This window comes from Pinus tabuliformis, chromosome 1_2, assembly GCF_031772625.1.
Source record: "Pinus tabuliformis cultivar Carrire ecotype Pingquan chromosome 1_2, CPIR1, whole genome shotgun sequence".
Classification (NCBI taxonomy): domain Eukaryota; kingdom Viridiplantae; phylum Streptophyta; class Pinopsida; order Pinales; family Pinaceae; genus Pinus; species Pinus tabuliformis.
This window is the reverse complement of record NC_142298.1, coordinates 1,025,029,957-1,025,048,412: the sequence shown is the minus strand read 5'-3', so window position 1 is coordinate 1,025,048,412 and position 18,456 is coordinate 1,025,029,957. Positions and strand designations below refer to the sequence as shown.

General features: G+C 42.4%; 1 protein-coding gene across 1 annotated transcript in view; it reads left to right on the top strand.

Moving 5' to 3' along the window:
* Window positions 1-18,456, top strand: part of LOC149209613 (beta-galactosidase) — a 357,426-nt gene that overhangs the window by 297,865 nt on the left and 41,105 nt on the right. The window contains exons 9-13 of the mRNA XM_089396421.1: window positions 943-984; window positions 1,801-1,877; window positions 1,985-2,075; window positions 2,284-2,365; window positions 2,461-2,533. Coding sequence (XP_089252547.1) covers window positions 943-984; window positions 1,801-1,877; window positions 1,985-2,075; window positions 2,284-2,365; window positions 2,461-2,533 — 365 coding nt within the window. The remainder of the gene's footprint in view (window positions 1-942; window positions 985-1,800; window positions 1,878-1,984; window positions 2,076-2,283; window positions 2,366-2,460; window positions 2,534-18,456) is intronic.

The following is an 18,456-nucleotide window of genomic DNA, read 5'->3' as shown; positions in this document are numbered from 1 at the left end:
CTGCCTGCGCAGTCCCTTTGGGAAAACTCACACTCCCTCTCACTGCCTCTTCTGGAACTGGCAAACTTCTTTCGGAAATGCTACTGACCTTCTCTACCACCTGTTACTCACCCTCTGGCTCAATCTCCTCTGCTAAATCTCTGCTACTAAGAAAATCGAACTGCCTGGGCAACTAAATATCTGTACTAGTGTGTTCTCCATCTACCCATCGACCTCCTCTTATAATCTCTAGTTGGGACACCAACGACCAAGATTAAAACCTAATTGATGGCTGAGATCATATCTAGATTGATCTGTGTTAGTTTCTAGATGATTCACACCTTATTTCAATTAATACTGATTAATTAACCAAATATCCTAAGTTTAGACTTAGGAAATATTAAAAAATAGGCTAATAATCTAATTGAGACACTTCTAGGTGGAATTTCCAGAAACAATTTATGGGTTATGGAGATCTCATGTGTTTTAGCCTCTCCACAAAGTTTCGAGATTTGAACACCTCCGATGCTATGGAAACTAACATTAGAGTTAATTGATAATGGTTATATATTAATGGTTCAAATTTCAATAGAAGTACAAAATAGAGCAACTGAAGTTAATTAAGTCACTTGTCATAAATGACATTAATAAAGTGGTTGTACAGGACTTCTGGTATTCAACATTGTCTCCCCTTTAGGTATTAGGTTTCACCATGTTGAATAATCAATGTATTTTCTCTTTTTTTTCTCTCCTGTTTCTGCATTCTTTTGTTAGTGTGTATGTGTATCATCTGATAGGGAAGATGTCTTCAATGTTTAAATACCCTAGAATGCCAACATAGGCTTATCGGGACTTGTTTATCTAATACATACATGTCGGTATTATTTATATTTTGTCTCCTTTCGTATTTGATAGTCAACATCTGGTTGAGCTAACTGTGATTTTCATTTTTTGTGAATGCAGCTTATAGCTTCATTTTACCAACATCTTGTGGTCCAAAGGAGGGTATGGATCTTATCACGATGGTTTCTTGTGAACTATTTTATGCATTTTATGTGTGGACATTATGCTTTCCTATTTGAATCAAAATTCAGTTCTTGAAAGTGGACAAATGATGATTAAAGGCTTTTATATATCAAGAATTAAAGGCAAGAAGGCTGATTTTTATAATGCTTTATACTTTAGTTTTTGCCTAGTGGCCATTCTGAAAAGGATAGCTTATATTGTGAATTTCATGAAAGCATTGGTGTGTCAACCAGATCTCACAATCTGAACAGCACTTAGACTTGCTTTCAATGTGTTTCACTGGACCCATTTATGTTATTTGAAGTTACGCTGCAACTATGCATATTCTGAGAAAAGTAATCAGATCTCACATTCTGAACAGCACTTAGACTTGCTTTAAATGTGTTTCACTGAACCTGTTTATGTGATTTGAAGTTTTTCTGCAATTATGCATACTCTATGAATAGTTAGGTTTTAGTGCTACGGGCAAGTTATACTATTATAAAAATCATTTCCTGCAGGTTGTTTTTTGACTTAATTTCTTTAAGCAATCAACATAACTGATTCTACTTTTGGGATGATCTATTTCTTTAACCCATCCACATAACTTATTCTACTTTTGAAAAAAATAGAGCTATTCAAACCTAATCTTATTTGAAAAACAAAATTATTAAATCTCCCTTGCAAACAGTGGCATAGATTTACAAAAAAAAATTTAAGCGAGTGGACAAGAAAGCTGAAGCAGTTGAAGCGTTCTGAGGTCTATGCAGAAGTAGATATTTTATTAGCCATTTTTAAACTTGTGTTGTCTTCCAGGTGAAGAATCCTTTTGAAGAAGATACAGTTGTTGGAATCACAAACTACATTGATCTTGGTTTTGAATATCACTCCAGGTGAAGGAGTAGATTTAAATCAGTTGAATTCAGATTTCATGTGTTTTGCATGTAATTACATGGTATGAAGATTTTCATTTTTGTTACATATGCATGAATATTGTCAGGATCATTGGAGAGGGATTGGCAATGACTAATGGAGAATCAAATATTCAAATAGCCGCATCCTGGCAAGCTAATAAAAATATTTTGTTGAAGGTATCTCCATACAAATCAATAAATATTTTTCAAGCAAGAGCCACGAAGCTTTGTTTTCTTACAACATTAATTTATTTTCTCAAATTCACCAAGCACTGACGCAGTAATCAACTTTTTGGTTAATGATTATAACTACATCATGCCTTGGTTTTGTGACGAGTGAAAAATAAGTTTGTGAAGTGCTCAAAGACTTTCATATCTATTGCAGGCAAAATTAGGATCATTGAACTCAGCCGCAGCATTGACATTCAAATCATGGTGGCAACCATCTGTTGCATTCAGTATTGCGTGTATGTTTTTATGACATTATAGTCTTTTTTGTATATTATATAACAATTAATATTAACACCAGGCTCAAATGTTCATCATGTTTGATTTGTTGCAGTCATGAGAGATCATGTTTATGGGAACACAAGGTGTGGCTTTGGTGTTCGTATTGACAATCTGAGGGAAGCAAGGTTAGTCTCTTTTCTTAGTTTTCAAAGATTGGAAGACTACACAGTATGCATTTGCACTATTATGCTAATATTTTGCAGTTATGAGACATCTTTGAATTAGTGATGCACTATTTGTATTTGAAGACCATTGTACTAGAGTGTCAGAAACATGAATACTAGAAAATGTTACCTTTGGGAGTTACTCCAATATTGTTTACCTTGCTAGGAGAGCACTAGGCTTGCTAGCCCCTTGCTGATGCTTCGTGGACATATGGATGGCTTAGTTTGGGTGAATGTTTGACCTTGATTAAAGTGCTAGAATGGAATATTGTTAACCCCCCAGGATTTGCCCATTGCAACTAGAGGGTTAAGAGCCAGCTAGCTTTCATAAGGCTGGTGTTCAGAGTCAGCTTTCACACGGGTCAAAGATGGTTCTCATGGAGATCAGATATAGGATTTTTTCAGTTTATTTTAGAGGTAGAGACATTTTACGGGCATATTATCAGTTTTAGAGGAAACCACTAGTTTTAGTAGTTTTCCCATCTCTTAGGAGATAGAGTTCAGAGGCTTGCATGCTAAGTCACATGACACGAGGACATGAGACACAAAGGACACATAAATACGAGTATTCGACATGAGACACAACGACCCCGGAAACAGGATACGAGGGACATGTTTTATATATATATATATATATATATATATATATATATAACACTGAAATATAGTTCTTGATCCATATTAAGTTACTGAAATATAGTATTAATTTATTAATTTACTACATCAATGATGTTCATTGCTCACAATTCAATGTTCGTTCTTGAATCTTCATGTTATTAGCTTATTAAACAGATTGAGAACCAAATCAAGGATCTCAACAGGGGCATTTTGCGTATTGCACATATGACATCAGACATTGATATTTTGTTTCTTTGCAGTTCTAGCTCTCTTGTTGACTAGTATATGTTGAAATTTCTAAGTCTAACCGTTAGAAATTTTATCTATATTCTTCCGATTTATTTCTCCTACTTGTTAATTACAAACAAGCTATTTAAACATATAAACATCAAAATAAACAAAATACAATGTCAACCATCTATAGATCAACAGTTGGAAGAAATAGCAAACACACAAGTGACACCGTTATTTTGGACAACTCATCCCACGGAAAAACCCAATGTGGGAAAACTGGTGCAACAATTCTTAGGGTTATATTATTATGCAATATATCCTTGAGTACAACTGGGTGCCAAACTGGCTCACCTGACAGAGAAAAATAATCAGCAGCAATACCTCTCTATTCGGAAGCAAGTATTCATAAAACTTGCCCTACGAAACCCTCTCCAGCAGAAATGAAGCATTGTGTCAGCCCTCCTGACCTCTGCGTCAGCCCTTTGAGACACTGCGCAGCCTCTGGGACCCTCTGCATCACTCTTGCTGCCTTCTACGTGGATGACGCAGGCCCTCTAGCCTCTGTGCTGTCTCTGTTGGGCTCTGCGTGGCCTGCTTTGGCTTCTGCGTTTGCCTCTCTGCCTCTGCGCTGGTCTCTTAGTACTATCTCTGCCTCTCTGTCCAGTACTCACTGCCCCTCACTGCTGATCACTGATTCAACTTTACTTAGCAACCCTGCTCTAGTAAATCGAATGACTGATCACTTTGGTGTGTTTTCCAACTGACCGTCAAGCCTCCTCTTATACTTTTCTTGTTGGTCCTTCAACGGCCGAGATTACATCTCTAATCAACGACTAAGATTAGATTTGGCTTGATCCATGACTTTTGGAACCTTCTAACTCAGTTTTATATTAATATCCATTAATATTTTATTTTTCCTAAGTTTAGACTTAGGAACTCCATTAAAAATATTAATTATTTTAATATCTCCCAAACTGGTTAGAATTTGCCCAAACCATTTTTGGGTCTTGGAGATGTCATGTGCTCTAGCCTCTCCGCCAATTTTCATGGCTAGCGCACATGTGATGCTACCCCAAATCAACACTCCCTCATAGCGAGCACTGTGCTCTAGTAATTCTCCTCACTGAGCATCCCTCTGAATTATACGGCATTGATCCCTGTGCTGATGCTAGGCCTCCCCACCTAACATCCTCTACATTGTTGCATCCTGTACTGCTACCCATGGCTCTGCCACTGCCACTGCTAAATCCGTACGACAGCTGCCTCTGCATCCGTGTTGCTGCTGGTCTTTTCTCCCAACATTGCATTTGCACTGCAACCCCCTCTCATCATGTTGCATCGTGCTACTGCCAACTGCTACTGCACTGCAACTCATTTACTAAGAAGTAAGTAACTGATCCACCCAACTACTGACATCCCTTTCAGGCTAGAAACACTCTCGATGCTGAAGCTCTCTTTGCCGCTAACAAGTGCTCCCTCTACTGTCTCTATGCTGCTGCAACAACTCTCTGCACCTCGCACCACTGCAACCCTCTCTGTGTCATCCTGCACTGTTGCAACACTCTCCGTGCCTCTCGCACTATTGCAGCTTGCTAGCCACGCACTGCCCGGGGACTCCTGCACTGTAGCACTCTCCGCTGCTTCATCCACATTTGTTTCTACTGACATCCGCCAGTCCTGCTACTCTCTCTTAGGGGCTCCTGTAGCAAGGTATAATGCAAGAGGTTGGGTGCCTTAAGGATCCTGTGCCTCATCACTTGTAGTCTTCCTGACTACAGCTCAATGTCTCCCCACCTCTTCTCTAGAGGTACATGAGCGCTCATGGCACAATTGCCATCCTCTTCTACCTCCTTTTCCGCCTTCGCTGGTGCTGCCTTGGAGTCAGACGCCTCTCTGTTAGTCTTCTTCCTCGGACACTGGTTCACATAATGACCCAGTTCCCCATAGTTGAAGCACTTGACCTTGGAGAGGTCCTTTTTCTTCCTCTTCTCCTACTTTCCCACAGATGCCAGCGCTGCATCTTCTTCCTCTTCCTTCTTGATCCGGACCCCTTTGTTGCTACTTCTTGTCTTGCACAGCCATTTGATCTCTTCTTGACGAAGAGCCACCCACAATTATTCCTAATCTGGAAGATTCGCTCTGCCCAGAATGTTGTGGACAAATGTCTCCCACTCCTCGGAGATTGTGTTTAGAGCGGTCCTCATCAACATCTCCTGATCCGGCGTGGCCCCTATGGAAGTCAGTTGGTCTCGAATCTCCTTCAACCAAGTGAGGAAGTGATCTATTTGCTCCCCCTTCTGCATCTGGTATGACCGCAGTTGATTCTCAAGTAACATCTTCCTCTGCACGGAAGTATGCCGCCGACTCCACAGCTGCACCATACACTTGGCAGATGTTCTGGGATGCCTCTTGATGCAAATAGAGGGTTTATGTCGTCACTCCAACCCTTACAGATGGTTTATAGGCATATTTGATCAATTTGGAGATCCATGAGGTGTCCTTGTGCCTCCACACCCACTTGGGAGCGCCACAGGTTCTTGATTGGATAACAAGGGGCCAACCCCTTGTCCACTATGTTTGGAGTCATTTTCTTCATCATGGCACTGCTTGGATGTTAATTTGGGGTAGGCATCAAATGTGCTCTAGGACTCAAATTTTGCAGGGAGGCTTAGGCACATGTATTCCAAAGAAACCAAAAAACGTTCTGGGAAATTTCACCCAGAGATGATTTTATTAAAATAATTAATATTTTTAATGGGACCTTAAGTCTAAACTTAGGAAATTAAAAATATTAATGGATATTAATCTAATTGTGGGTGTAACTTCTAGAAGAAGACGAGGATAAAGCTAAAATGATCTTAGCCATTGATTAGTGCTTTTAATCTGGGCCATTGAATGCCAACGAGGAGATTATTTAAGAACGCTTGAGGGTCATTTGGAAAACACACCGGAAGATCAAGAAATTGAATTTCTGAAGTGAGAAGTTGTCAGGAGGAAATTCTGATTGAGTAAATTTCTTGCAGAGAGGGGCAGTGAGTATCTGGAAGAAGGAAGTTTTCCTGGGCTGGAGAGTACAAGGCAGAGAGAGAGTAGAGCGATGTCCAGAGAGAGGCAAACACTGGCCCACATTGACTTGATGCAGTGGTAGTGCAGGCCTTAGAGGGAGATCGAATTCCTACGAAGGAAATTGAATTTCAGTAGTCGGGAGTCGGGGTGTGAGACTGAGAGGCAGAGATTTGGATTTTCCAGCCAGTGGAGGGTCCAAAGGAGGAGTAGCGTGATACCCAGTAGGGGTGACGCAGGAACTACGTAGGAGTGATGTAGTATGCATAGGAGTGACGCAGGAACTGCGTAGGAGTGATGCAGTCTCAGTCTCTTGTTTCCACATATGATTTAGTTAAGTGAAAGCTGCAACATATGTATTACGATATTTGCCCTAGGAAACTACAAGTAATTTGTTTAAAGGAATTTAATAAACAGGAGTAATATCATCAGTTGCTGCAGTAGGGATTTCGGTTTAGGACTTTTCACATGGTATCAAAGCTGCAGATGAAGCAAGAAGAGCAGAGCCGGTAGATCCAGTGCTGAGTAGAAAAGGGAGTTTGAAAAAGGTTGCAAGAGGCAACAATTTGAAATCCTAGAGGGTTTGCGCAGTTTTTAGTTGGAGGGATGAAATTTCGAGGCAGTCTTTCTCCGAGTGAGTCGATGGAGAGAAGGGTTTCTAGTTAGAATTTCTGCAAGGGCAGAGGGAGCAACGCTGAAGCCTTAGGATGAGGAGAAGTTGGTGCGATGCAGATTTTCAGCAAGCAGATTGCAAGGCTGAAAGATGTCAGAAGAGAGAAGAGAAGCATAGTGAGGGAACTTTTCCTCAACAGACCTCCCGCCGAGAAGTTCGTTTTCTCATTGGCTGAGCAGTACCAGTGAGAAGTAGAGGAGATTTTCGAGTTTTGTGGGAAAGATGGCAACCAATGGCTTTAGGGATTAGAATAGATTGGACAAAGAGTCATTTGGAAGGCTAGAATGTCATTCCTTCTAGATGAGCATGCCCTCAAGACATATGTCGATAGCGTGGTGGTTGTCCCTGTAGATGTAGATCCATTGAATAAGTATAGATCAGAAATGGCGAAGGCCAAGAGGATGATCCTTGATGGAATAAAGGATCACATGGTGTGTCATGTCGCTAGCAGAGGGACTGCTAAGGAGATGTGGGATGCATTGGCTACGTTATATCAGGGATTTTCCGAGCAGAAGCTGAGATCTGCTTAGATGCAGAAGAGGGAGCATGTGGATCCATTCCTCACAAAGCTGAAGGAAACTCGTGATGAGTTGTTTGTTGCGCGGCATACACCTCAGGATTCCGAGTTGGTTAGACTGACCCTTAATTCTGTCTCAGATGAGTGGGAAGTCTTTGTCCAGAGTTCCTGTGCAGAGCAACATTGCTGAATTGAGATGAGATATGGGCAACTCTAATACAAGAGGAGCTGAGGAGAGACTTAGTCAAGGTCAAACTTGACGGAAGCAGTAGCAGTAGTGTGTCGAAGCCCAAGGAGGAGGAGGATAATGCAACCCTTGCATCGAAGAGACAACAGGAGCAGCGAAGATGTAAGAAGGACATCTCAAAGATCAAGTGTTTCATGTGTGGTGAGATGGGTCACTACGCTACTTAGTGTCCTCTCAAGAAGAAGGACAAGGATGAGAACCATGATCTGAAGGCTATGCCCGCAAAGATCGAAGAGGAGGAGTTCACCATGACAACTGAGATACCTCCAGGAGGGAGGTGGGCTGATTTGGAGTTGTAGTTCGAAAGAGCTACAGATGGGTAGGATCCTTGAGGAGTCCACCTCTAAGAACATTTCCTTGCTACGTGAGCCCAGATTAGAAGTAGGAGGATGGACTAGTGTCGGATGGTGTCGAGTAGTGTCGGGGAGACAGTTGTAGTGGCTAGGAGCGCCAGAGACTGAACAACGCAGAGCAGAGTTGGCAGCAGTGCAGATGGCTTAGAGCAGAGGTCAACAACATTGCAGTAGATTTAGAGGGTCAGTGCAGAGACTAGCAGCAGTCAGGCTCCAACATTCACGTGGTATCATACTGAACACAGTTAGGTTAGTAATTTTGAATGTTTTTCTGTTGTTGATAGAGTAGTAGCAACTGTTTGTAGTGCATTGGTAGTGGCAGTGCTAATAGCAACACTGATGTAGCACTTGAGAGGGAGTTGTAGTACGGATGCAGTGTTGACAGTGACAGTGTCAGCAGCAATACAGTTGTAGCAGCAACGCAGTAGTTGGTGGACAACATGTCAGACATCAACAGCGCAGAGGACGATGCTTCAGAGTCAGAGCAGTATGCAGCAGTGTATATTGCTAGAGCACATTCCTCGCTAAGAGGGAGTGTTGATTTGGGGTAGCATCGGATGTTCTCTAGGCCTCAAATTTTACCGGGAGGGTTGGGCACATGTATTCCAAAGAACCCCAAAAGCTTTTTGGGAAATTCCACACAGAGACAATTTTATTAAAATAATTAATATTTTTAATGGGACCCTAACTCTAAACTTAGGAAATTAAAAATATTAATGGGTATTAATCTAATTGTGGGTGTAACTTCTAGAAGAAGACGAGGATCAAGCTACAATGATCTTAGCCATTGATTAGCTTTTACTCCAGGCGGTTGAATGTCAACGAGGAGATTATTTAAGGAAGCTTGAGGGTCATTTGGAAATAACACCAGAAGATCAAGAGATCGAATTTCTGATGTGAGAAGTTCTTAGAGGAAATTCTGATCGAGGAGATTTCTTGCAAAGAGGGGCAGTGGGTATTCGAAAGAAGGAAGTTTTCGAGGGGCAGTGAGTATCCAGAAGAAGGAAGTTTTCCTAGGTTGGAGTGTATGAGGCAGAGAGAGGGCAGAACGACATATAGAGAAAGGCAGACGCTAGCCCGCATAGAGCTAACGCAGTGGTAGTGTAGGCCTTAGAGGGAGATTGAATTCTTGGTAAGGAAATTGAGTTTTAGTAGTCGGCAAGCGGGGTGTGAGACCGGGAGGCAGAGATTTGTATTTTCCAGCCAACAGAGGGTCCAGAGAAAGACCAACGTGATACCCAGCAAGGGTGACGCAGGAATTGCATAGGAGTGATGCAGTTCTGTGCAGAGACTACCCAGAGGGGACATAGAGGCTCCAGTTCAGTTTGATCAGTCTCAGATTCTCCTAGTGATAGGGTGAGATCATTTCACCATTAATTTTGTCTAGTTTCTGTCTGTATCAGATTGCTAGTTGAGCATCCAATAATTGTACTCGTATTTTCTCTTGCATAATAATAAAACCCTTAGTCTGCTGCACCGGTTTTCCCGCATTGAATTTTTTCAAGGAAATTTGTCCAAAAATAACGATGTCTATTGTGTTGTATTTTCTTTCTTATTCAGTCTCTTGTTTCTGCATATAATTTAATTAAGTGAACGCTGCAGTGTATGTATTACGATATTTGCCGTAGGAAACTGCAAGTAATTTGTTTTAAATAATTTAACAAATAGGAGTAATATCATCAGTTTCTATAGTAGGGAATCCGGTTTAGGAACTTTCACGTGGTATCAGAGCTGCATGTGAAGCAAGAAGAGAAGAGCCGGTAGATCCAGTGTTGAGCAGAAAAGGGAGTTCGAAAAAAGCTGCAGGAGGCAGCAGTTCAAAATCCCAGAGGGTTTGCGCGGTGCTTAGCTGGAGGGCTGAAATTTCAAGGCAATCTTTCTTCGAGTGAGTCAACGGAGAGAAGGGCTTCTAGTTCGGATTTTCGCCAGGGCGGAGGGAGCAGCGTTGAAGCCTTAGCATGAGAAGAAGCTGTTGGGATGCAAATTTTCAGTAGGCAGATTGCTGGGCTGAAAGACGTGAGAAGAGAGAAGAGAAGCATAGTGAGGGAACTTTTCCTCAACAGACCTCCCGCCGAGAAGTTTGTTTTCTCATTGGCTGAGCAGGAACAGTGAGAAGAAGAGAGGAGATTTTCGACATTTGTGGCAAAGAAGGCAACCAATGGCTTGAGGGATCAGGATAGGTTGGACAAAATATCCAATTATGTCATCTGGAAGGCTAGAATGTCATTCCTTCTAGAGAGCATGCCCTCAAGACATATGCCGACAGTGTGGTGGTTGTCCCTGTAGATGTAGATCCATTGAAGAGGTACAGATCAGAAATGGCGAAGGCTAAGAGGGTGATCCTTGATGTAGTAAAGGATCAGGTGGTGTGTCATGTCGCTAGCAGAGGGACTGCTAAGGAGATGTGGGATGCCTTGGCTAGGGCAACTCTAAATCAAGAGGAGTAGAGGAGAGACCTAGTCAAGGTCAAACTTGACAAAAGCAACAATAGTAGTGGGTCGAAGCCCAAGGAGGAGGAGGATAATGTAGCCCTTGCATTGATGGGACAACAAGAGCAACAAAGACGTAAGAAGGATGTCTCAAAGATCAAGTGTTTCAAGGGTGGTGAGATGGGTCACTACGCTACTTAGTGTCCTCTCAAGGAGAAGGACAAGGATGAGAAGCACGATCTGAAGGCTGCGCCTGCGAAGATCGAAGAGGAGGAGTTCGCCATGACAACTGAGATACCTCTAGGAGGGAGGTGGGCTGATTTGGAGCTGTAGTTTGAAAGAGCTACAGATTGGTAGGATCCTTGAGGAGTCCACCTCTAGGATCATTTCCTTGCTACGAGAGCCCAGATCAGAAGTAGTATTATGGACTAGTGTTGGATGGTGCCGAGGAGTGTCGGGGAGACGGTTGCAGTGGCTAGGAATGCCAGAGACTGAACAACGTAGAGCAGAGTTGGTAGCAGTGCAGATGGTTTAGAGAAGAGGTCAACAACAACGCAGTAGATTCAAAGGCTCAGTGCAGAGACTAGCAGTAGTCAGGGTCCAACGTTCACGTGGTATCATACTGAACACAGTTAGTTTAGTAATTTTGGATGTTTTTCCATTGCTGATAGAGTAGTAGCAACAGTTTGAAGTGCAGTGGCAGTGCTAGCGGCAGCACAGATGCAACACTTGAGAGGGAGCTGTAGTACGGATGCATTGTTGATAGTGGCAGTGGTAGTGTTAGCAGTAGTACAATTGCAGGAGTAGCGCAGTAGTTGGTGGATAGCATGTTAGACATCAACAATGCAGAGGACGATGCTTCATAGTCAGAGCAATATGCAACAACGTATATTGCTAGAGCACATTCCTCGCTAAGAGGGAGTGTTGATTTGGGGTAGCGTCGGATGTGCTCTAGGCCTCAAATTTTGCATGGAGGCTTGGGCACATGTATTCCAAAGAACCTAGAAAGCGTTTTGGGAAATTCCACTCAGATACAATTTTATTAAAATAATTATTATTTTTAATGGGACCCTAAGTCTAAATTTAGGAAATTAAAAATATTAATGCTTATTAATCTAATTTGTTGAAGTTTCTAAGTTTACTTAGAAACCCTCCATGCACTTTATTTGATTTATTCCTACCTACTTTTTATTTTACTTAACAAGTTATTTACAATGTAAACACTGAAAATAAAAACTAGTGCATGCTCAACATATTACAGATCAGCAACTAAAGGAAATAGAAACAATCACACCATATGACACCATTATTTTTGGACTAATGTCCCTGGAAAAACCCAATGTGGGAAAACCGATGTAGCTATCGGAGGGTTTTCTTATTAAGCAATATCAGAGTACAATCTGGGTGCCGAAACTGGCCTACCCAACAAAGAATTTCCTTGGCAGTAATACGTCTCTGTTTCTGACAAATCTCCTAGCTGAATCCTTGGATAAACCTTCCGGCAGCTACTTAGCACAAATCTGCCCTAGAAACCCTAGCATCAGCCTCTCTCTGGACCGTGTGAGCCCCTCTCTACCCAGCGCTGGCCCTTCGTCACCCTGGATGGGTTTGCGTTAGCCTTAGGAGGCCCTGCGTCAACCTTTTGGCCCTTTGCGTCAGCAATGTTGGCCTCTTTGAGGCTCTGCGCAGCTCCCAACTGCCTCTGTGTGGCCCTGCGTGAGCCCTGGCTGGCTATGCGTCACTCTCCTCAGCTACTGCACTGCTCTCCTGGCACTATCTCTGCTTCTCTGTCTCTCTATACTCAAATGCCCCTCAGCTGCATCTCCTGATCACTTATTCTATCTCTCTTAGCAAACCCCGCTCTAGAGAATAGAATGATTGATCACTCTGGTGTCTTCTCCAAGTGACCCTCAAGCCTCCTCTTGTACTTTTCATGTTGACATCTCAACGACCGAGATTAAGTCCCTAATCAATGACTAAGATTAAATCTGGCTTGATCCATGTCTTTTGGACCATTCCAACACAGATTCATATTAATAGACATTAATATTTTATTTTCCCTAAGTTTAGACTTAGGGACTCCATTAAAAATATTAATTATTTGAATATCTCCTCATCTGTTTAGAATCTGCCCAAACCCTTTCTGGGTATTGGAGATCTCATGTGCCTCAACCTATCCACCAAATTTCGTGGCTAGAACACATCCAATGCTACCCTAAATCAACACTCCCTCTTGGGGAGGACTGTGCTCTAGCAATACTCCTCACTGAGTATTACTCTGATCATCCGGCATTGGTACCTGTGATGATGCTAAGCCTTCCTGCCCAACATCCTCTGCACTGCTCTAACTTGTACTGCTGCCCATGGTTCTGCCACTGCCACTGCGGCATCTGTACGACAACTCCCTCTGCATCTGTGCTGCTGCTGGTCCTTTCTCCCAACACTACATATGCACTGCACCTCCTCTCATCATGCTGCATCGTGCTGCCCACTGCTGCACTGCAACTCAGTTACTGAGAAGTAAGTAACTGATCTCCCAACTGACCTCCTTGTTGGGCAAGAAACACCCACTGATGTTGAAGCTCCCTCTATCGCTGACAAGTGCTCCCTCTCTGACCTCTGCGCTGTTGCAACAACTCCCTACATCTCGCACCATTGCACACCTCTTTGTGTGTTATGAAACCAGCTCAAGAAAAGATAGAAAATATAGATCAACGCCTTAGAATTTAGCCTCTTCGAGGGGGCAACCTCCTTTACATTACATAAATGAACAATTCTTTGATGATACAAATGACAAAACCTCCTTTCTATATATAGGAGTCTAAGGAGTCACAATATAATCCAGCCGACCTAACAATAATAATATAAAGCCACAAAAATAACAATAGAGGGATTCTATGGGGCATAGAAATAACAACATGGGGGTAATAGGGGCACAACAATATAAATAAGGGGTATAACTACAATAGTAATGGGGTAATCACTAGTATTATAGGGACCCAACATGCCCCTCTCCTTCAAAAAAGTGTTGTCCTCAACGCTTGAGTAGTTCTAGATACTTCTGCATAAAATTCTCATCCTCCCATGTGGAATCTTCAGCGGATAAGTTCTTCCACTTGATAAGATACTCTGAAATTGATCGATTTCGTAGCTGTCGAGTTCTTGTTTCTGTGACTGCTTCTGGTTCCAATATAATTTTTCCTTCCTCATCAAGTTCTGGCAATATTGTTTGCACTGGGAGCTTGTCGCCTATAACCTTCTTTAAACATGAAACATGGAAAACTGGGTGCAATCGAGAAGCTGCAAGAAGCTCCAATTTGTATGCCATAGTACCAATCTTTTGCAACACCTTGTACGGACCATAATACTTTGGTGATAATTTATTATCCTTCTTAGCTTGCTTTAGGGACATTTGCTTATATGGTTGTAGTCGTAGAAATACCCAATCACCTACATCAAAACTTCTTTCACTGCAATGTTGGTCTGCCTGTTGTTTCATTTTATTTTGTGCCAACACGAAGTTATCCTTTAAGAGTTGGAGGACTTGTTGTTGATGTTCGATGTGATGTTCCACTGCCTGAACCTTAGAATTTTCTCTTAAATATGATGTGATGGATGGTGGTTGATACCCATAAAGTGCCATAAATGGGGTCATTTTTGTTGCTGTATGGAAGGAAGTGTTATACCACCATTCAGCCAGAGGCAACCATTTGACCCATTGTGTCTGTTTATCAGATACAAAGCAACGGAGATATCCTTCCAAACATTTGTTTACTATCACAGTTTGCCCATCAGATTGATGATGATAAGATGAGCTATGAGCTAACTGAGTACCAAGACATGAAAATAATTCTGTCCAAAAATTTCCAGTGAAAATGGGATCTCTGTCACTTACAATAATCTTTGGGTTTCCATGTAGCTTCTGAATTGTTTCCATAAATGCAGTAGAAACTGTACTGGCTTTAAATGGATGTGATAATGCACAAAAATGTGCATACTTGGTAAGTCTGTCAACTACCACCATGATGACACTCTTTCCCTCAGACTTGGGTAAACCTGTGATAAAATCCATTGAAACCTCCTCTCAACGTTGGCTTGCAATGGATAAAGGTTGTAATAGACCCGGTGTCTTAATTGTTTCAAATTTATTTTGTTGGCAAACCAAACATTCCGCCACAAACTTTTGAATATCTGATTTAAGGCCATCCCAAAAAAATTCCTTCTTAACCTTGTGGTATGTTTTTAAAAATCCCGAGTGCCCTCCTTAGGGAGAAGTGTGCAATTCCATAAGAATCTTTTGTTTTAGCTGGGAATTCTTACAGAGGTATAAGCGATCTTTGTACCATAATGAATCATTTTTCCAGCAAAATGTATCAGACGTACTGGAATCTTGTTGTAGCTTTCGAATAAGTGCCCACACTTTTTCATCATTCTTCCATTCCTCCCTTGCTTCGTTTATCCAATCTGGTTGGATAATAGAAATGGCGCACAACAATGCTTCCACATCCTCATCCTTTCTTGAGAGTGCATCTGCCACCACATTTTGCTTCCCTTTTTTGTAGATGATTTTGAAGTCATAACCCAACATCTTTGTGACCCACTTTTGTTGCTCTTCAGAGGATAATCTTTGTTCTAAAAAGTATTTAAGGCTATCATGATCCGTTTTTACCTTGAAGTGTCTTCCCATTAGGTAGGGTCGCCATTTCTTAAGTGCATGGAGTATTGCCAACATTTCCTTCTCATAAATAGCTTTGCTTAAAAACTTTCCCTTGATTGGACGACTTTCAAAAGCAATCGGTCTTTCATCTTGCATTAGAACAGCACCAATTCCATTTCCTGAAGCATCACATTCCACAATAAAGGTTTTTGTGAAGTCTGGTGTAGCTAAGACCGGTGCTTGGCACATTGCCTCTTTAAGATGTTCAAAGGCCTTTGTTGCTTCCGGAGTCCATGAAAATGCATCTTTCTTCAATAATGTTGTTAGAGGTGCTGTTATTCTCCCATAATTCTTAACAAACTTGCGATAATACCCTGTCAACCTAAGAAATCCTCGCAGATGCTTTACGGATGTGGGGATTTTCCATTCCTTAATGGCTTTAATTTTGTTAGGGTCTACCTTAACTCCTTCATGAGATACAATATGACCCAAATATTCCACCTCCTGGACTCCAAAGAAACATTTGGATCTTTTTGCATATAATTGTTTCTCCTCCAATAGTTGTAACACCTTGTCAACATGTTCAACATGATCCTTCCAAGTCTTGCTGTAGATTAGTATATCATCAAAAAATACTAACACAAATTTTCTAAGGAATGGTTTGAAAATTGAATTCATCAAACCTTGAAATGTTGAAGGTGCATTAGTAAGGCCAAAAGGCATGACCAAAAATTCATAATGACCCAAATTGGATTCTCCAAGAAAGAGTTATGTGAAATCTCCCACAGTGACTTGCTTTTAGACTAGTTCAGTAAAGCGAACTTGTACGACGTGCCACGAGTCACTGTTTCAACCTTTGAATCTGAAACCCACATACAAGAAACTATAGTCTGTCCTTTTTCTGTACCTTCTTACGAAATTTCAATCCGATCCCCAGAGAGAAAGTTATGACGATTTTCCCCAGGTCACCTGTTTTGAATGTAATTCAGGATTTTGCAAAAAGACCAACTTCCTCAGATCATATCTCCGCAAATATCGTGCGAAAAGCTCTGAAATTCGGACCCAAGGTTCAGCGCGATTTCTTCTCAAATGGGTTTTTTTTGCGACTTTTGAAACATCACAGAAAAAAAGTTATAGCGAAAATGCCACGATGACCTGTTTGGAGCAGCGAAACCCTAGAATCCAAAGCTCTGATACCAAATGTTATGAAACCAGCTCAAGAAAAGATAGAAAAAATAGATCAACGCCTTAGAATTCAGTCTCTTCGAGGGGGCAACCTCCTTTACATTACATAAATGAACAATTCTTTGATGATACAAATGACAAAACCTCCTTTCTATATATAGGAGTCTAAGGAGTCACAATATAATCCAGCCGACCTAACAATAATAATATAAAGCCACAAAAATAACAATAGAGGGATTCTATGGGGCATAGAAATAACAACATGGGGGTAATAGGGGCACAACAATATAAATAAGGGGTATAACTACAATAGTAATGGGGTAATCAGTAGTATTATAGGGACCCAACATTGTGCCTTCCTACACTAGTGCAACACTCCTGTGCCCCTCGCACTGCTGCAGCCTGCTAGCTCTGCGCTGTCTTGAGACTGCTGCACTGTAGCTCTCTCTGTCGCTCCATCCGCATCCGTCTCTACCCACTCAGCCAATCCTGCTACTCCTTGATGGGGTTCCCGTAGCAAGGTCTAATCCAAGAGGCTGGGTACCTCGAGGATCCTGCCCCTCATCGCTTGTAGTCCGCCTGACTACAACTGGATGTCTCCCCACTTCCGCTCAAGTGGTGCGTGTGCACTCATCGCACAGTCATTGTCTGTCAAAACTTCCTTCTCTGCCCGTGCTGGCGCTGCCTTAGTCTCGGAAGACTCTCCCTTACTCTTCTTCCTTGGACACTGGGTTGCATAATGACCTAACTCCCCATAGTGGAAGCACTTGATCTTGGAGAGATCTTTCTTCTTCCGCTTTTCCTACTTTCCCTCAGATGTTAGGGCCACATCCTCCTCCTCTTGCTTGACCTTCATCACTTTGCTGCTGCTACCTGTCTTCGGCTGCCGTCTGATCTCTTCCTGGCGAAGAGCTGCCCACATCTTGTCCCAAAGTGGGAGAGTCCCTCTGCCCAGGATACTCTGGACAAATACTTCTTAATATTTTGAGACAATGTTCAGGGCTGTCCTCACCATAAGCTCATGATCCGGTGTCGCTCCTATAGTAGTCAATTGGTCTCGAATCTCGTTTAGTCCTCCGAGGAAGGTGTTAACCAATTGACCCTTCTTCATTTGATACAAACTCGTCTGGTTCTCGAGCAGCGTTCTTCTCTGCACATAAGTATGCTGGTACAGCTTCTTGAGAGCCTCCCACATCTCAAATGTCGTTTCCTTCTCGGCTATATGTGGCACCACATGATCCTTGACATCGTCAAGGATAATGCACTTGGCCCTCGCCATCGCCTCTTCGTACCTGTCATTATCATTGGGGTCGACTGGGACAACTATTACCTTCAAGGTGAAGTTCTTGACACGATTACTGTCATGCATTGATAAGATTTTGGCCATCTAGACTGCGAAGTTCGATGCTCCGTCCCATCTATCTTGGTCTCTTACCCCATGTAGTGCCATGATGCTCCTCTACTTCCCCCCTTGGGTGTCCTCTGTTCGACTCCTCTAAGTCTCTACTTCCTGTCTAGAAGTTCTCTTCTGGACTCTGTCCGAGTCCTGATTTCCCTCCTGGAAATCCTTCTGCCACTTGTCGAGATGCCCCCCACTGTGATCGACTTGTGTAGCTGCACCTCTGATCCGGGTTCCTCGGCTAGAAACCCTTGGTAACAACTCCTCTGGCCCTGCTCTGTTAGGTACTGTTCTGACTACAGTACCTCACCAGCTCTGCTGTACAATATTCTTGCAGCCTTCTAGACCCCAGCAACTTGAAGGTGAGAGCTCCCACGCTCTGCGCAATCCTGGCACCAACAACTTGGCCTCCTTAGCCAATTGCGTCAGCCCTCCTAGCTATTGCGTGGCTTTGCGTGAGGCTCCCTTTGCCTTTCTTAGCCTCTACACTGCCTCTTCCCAACTCACCT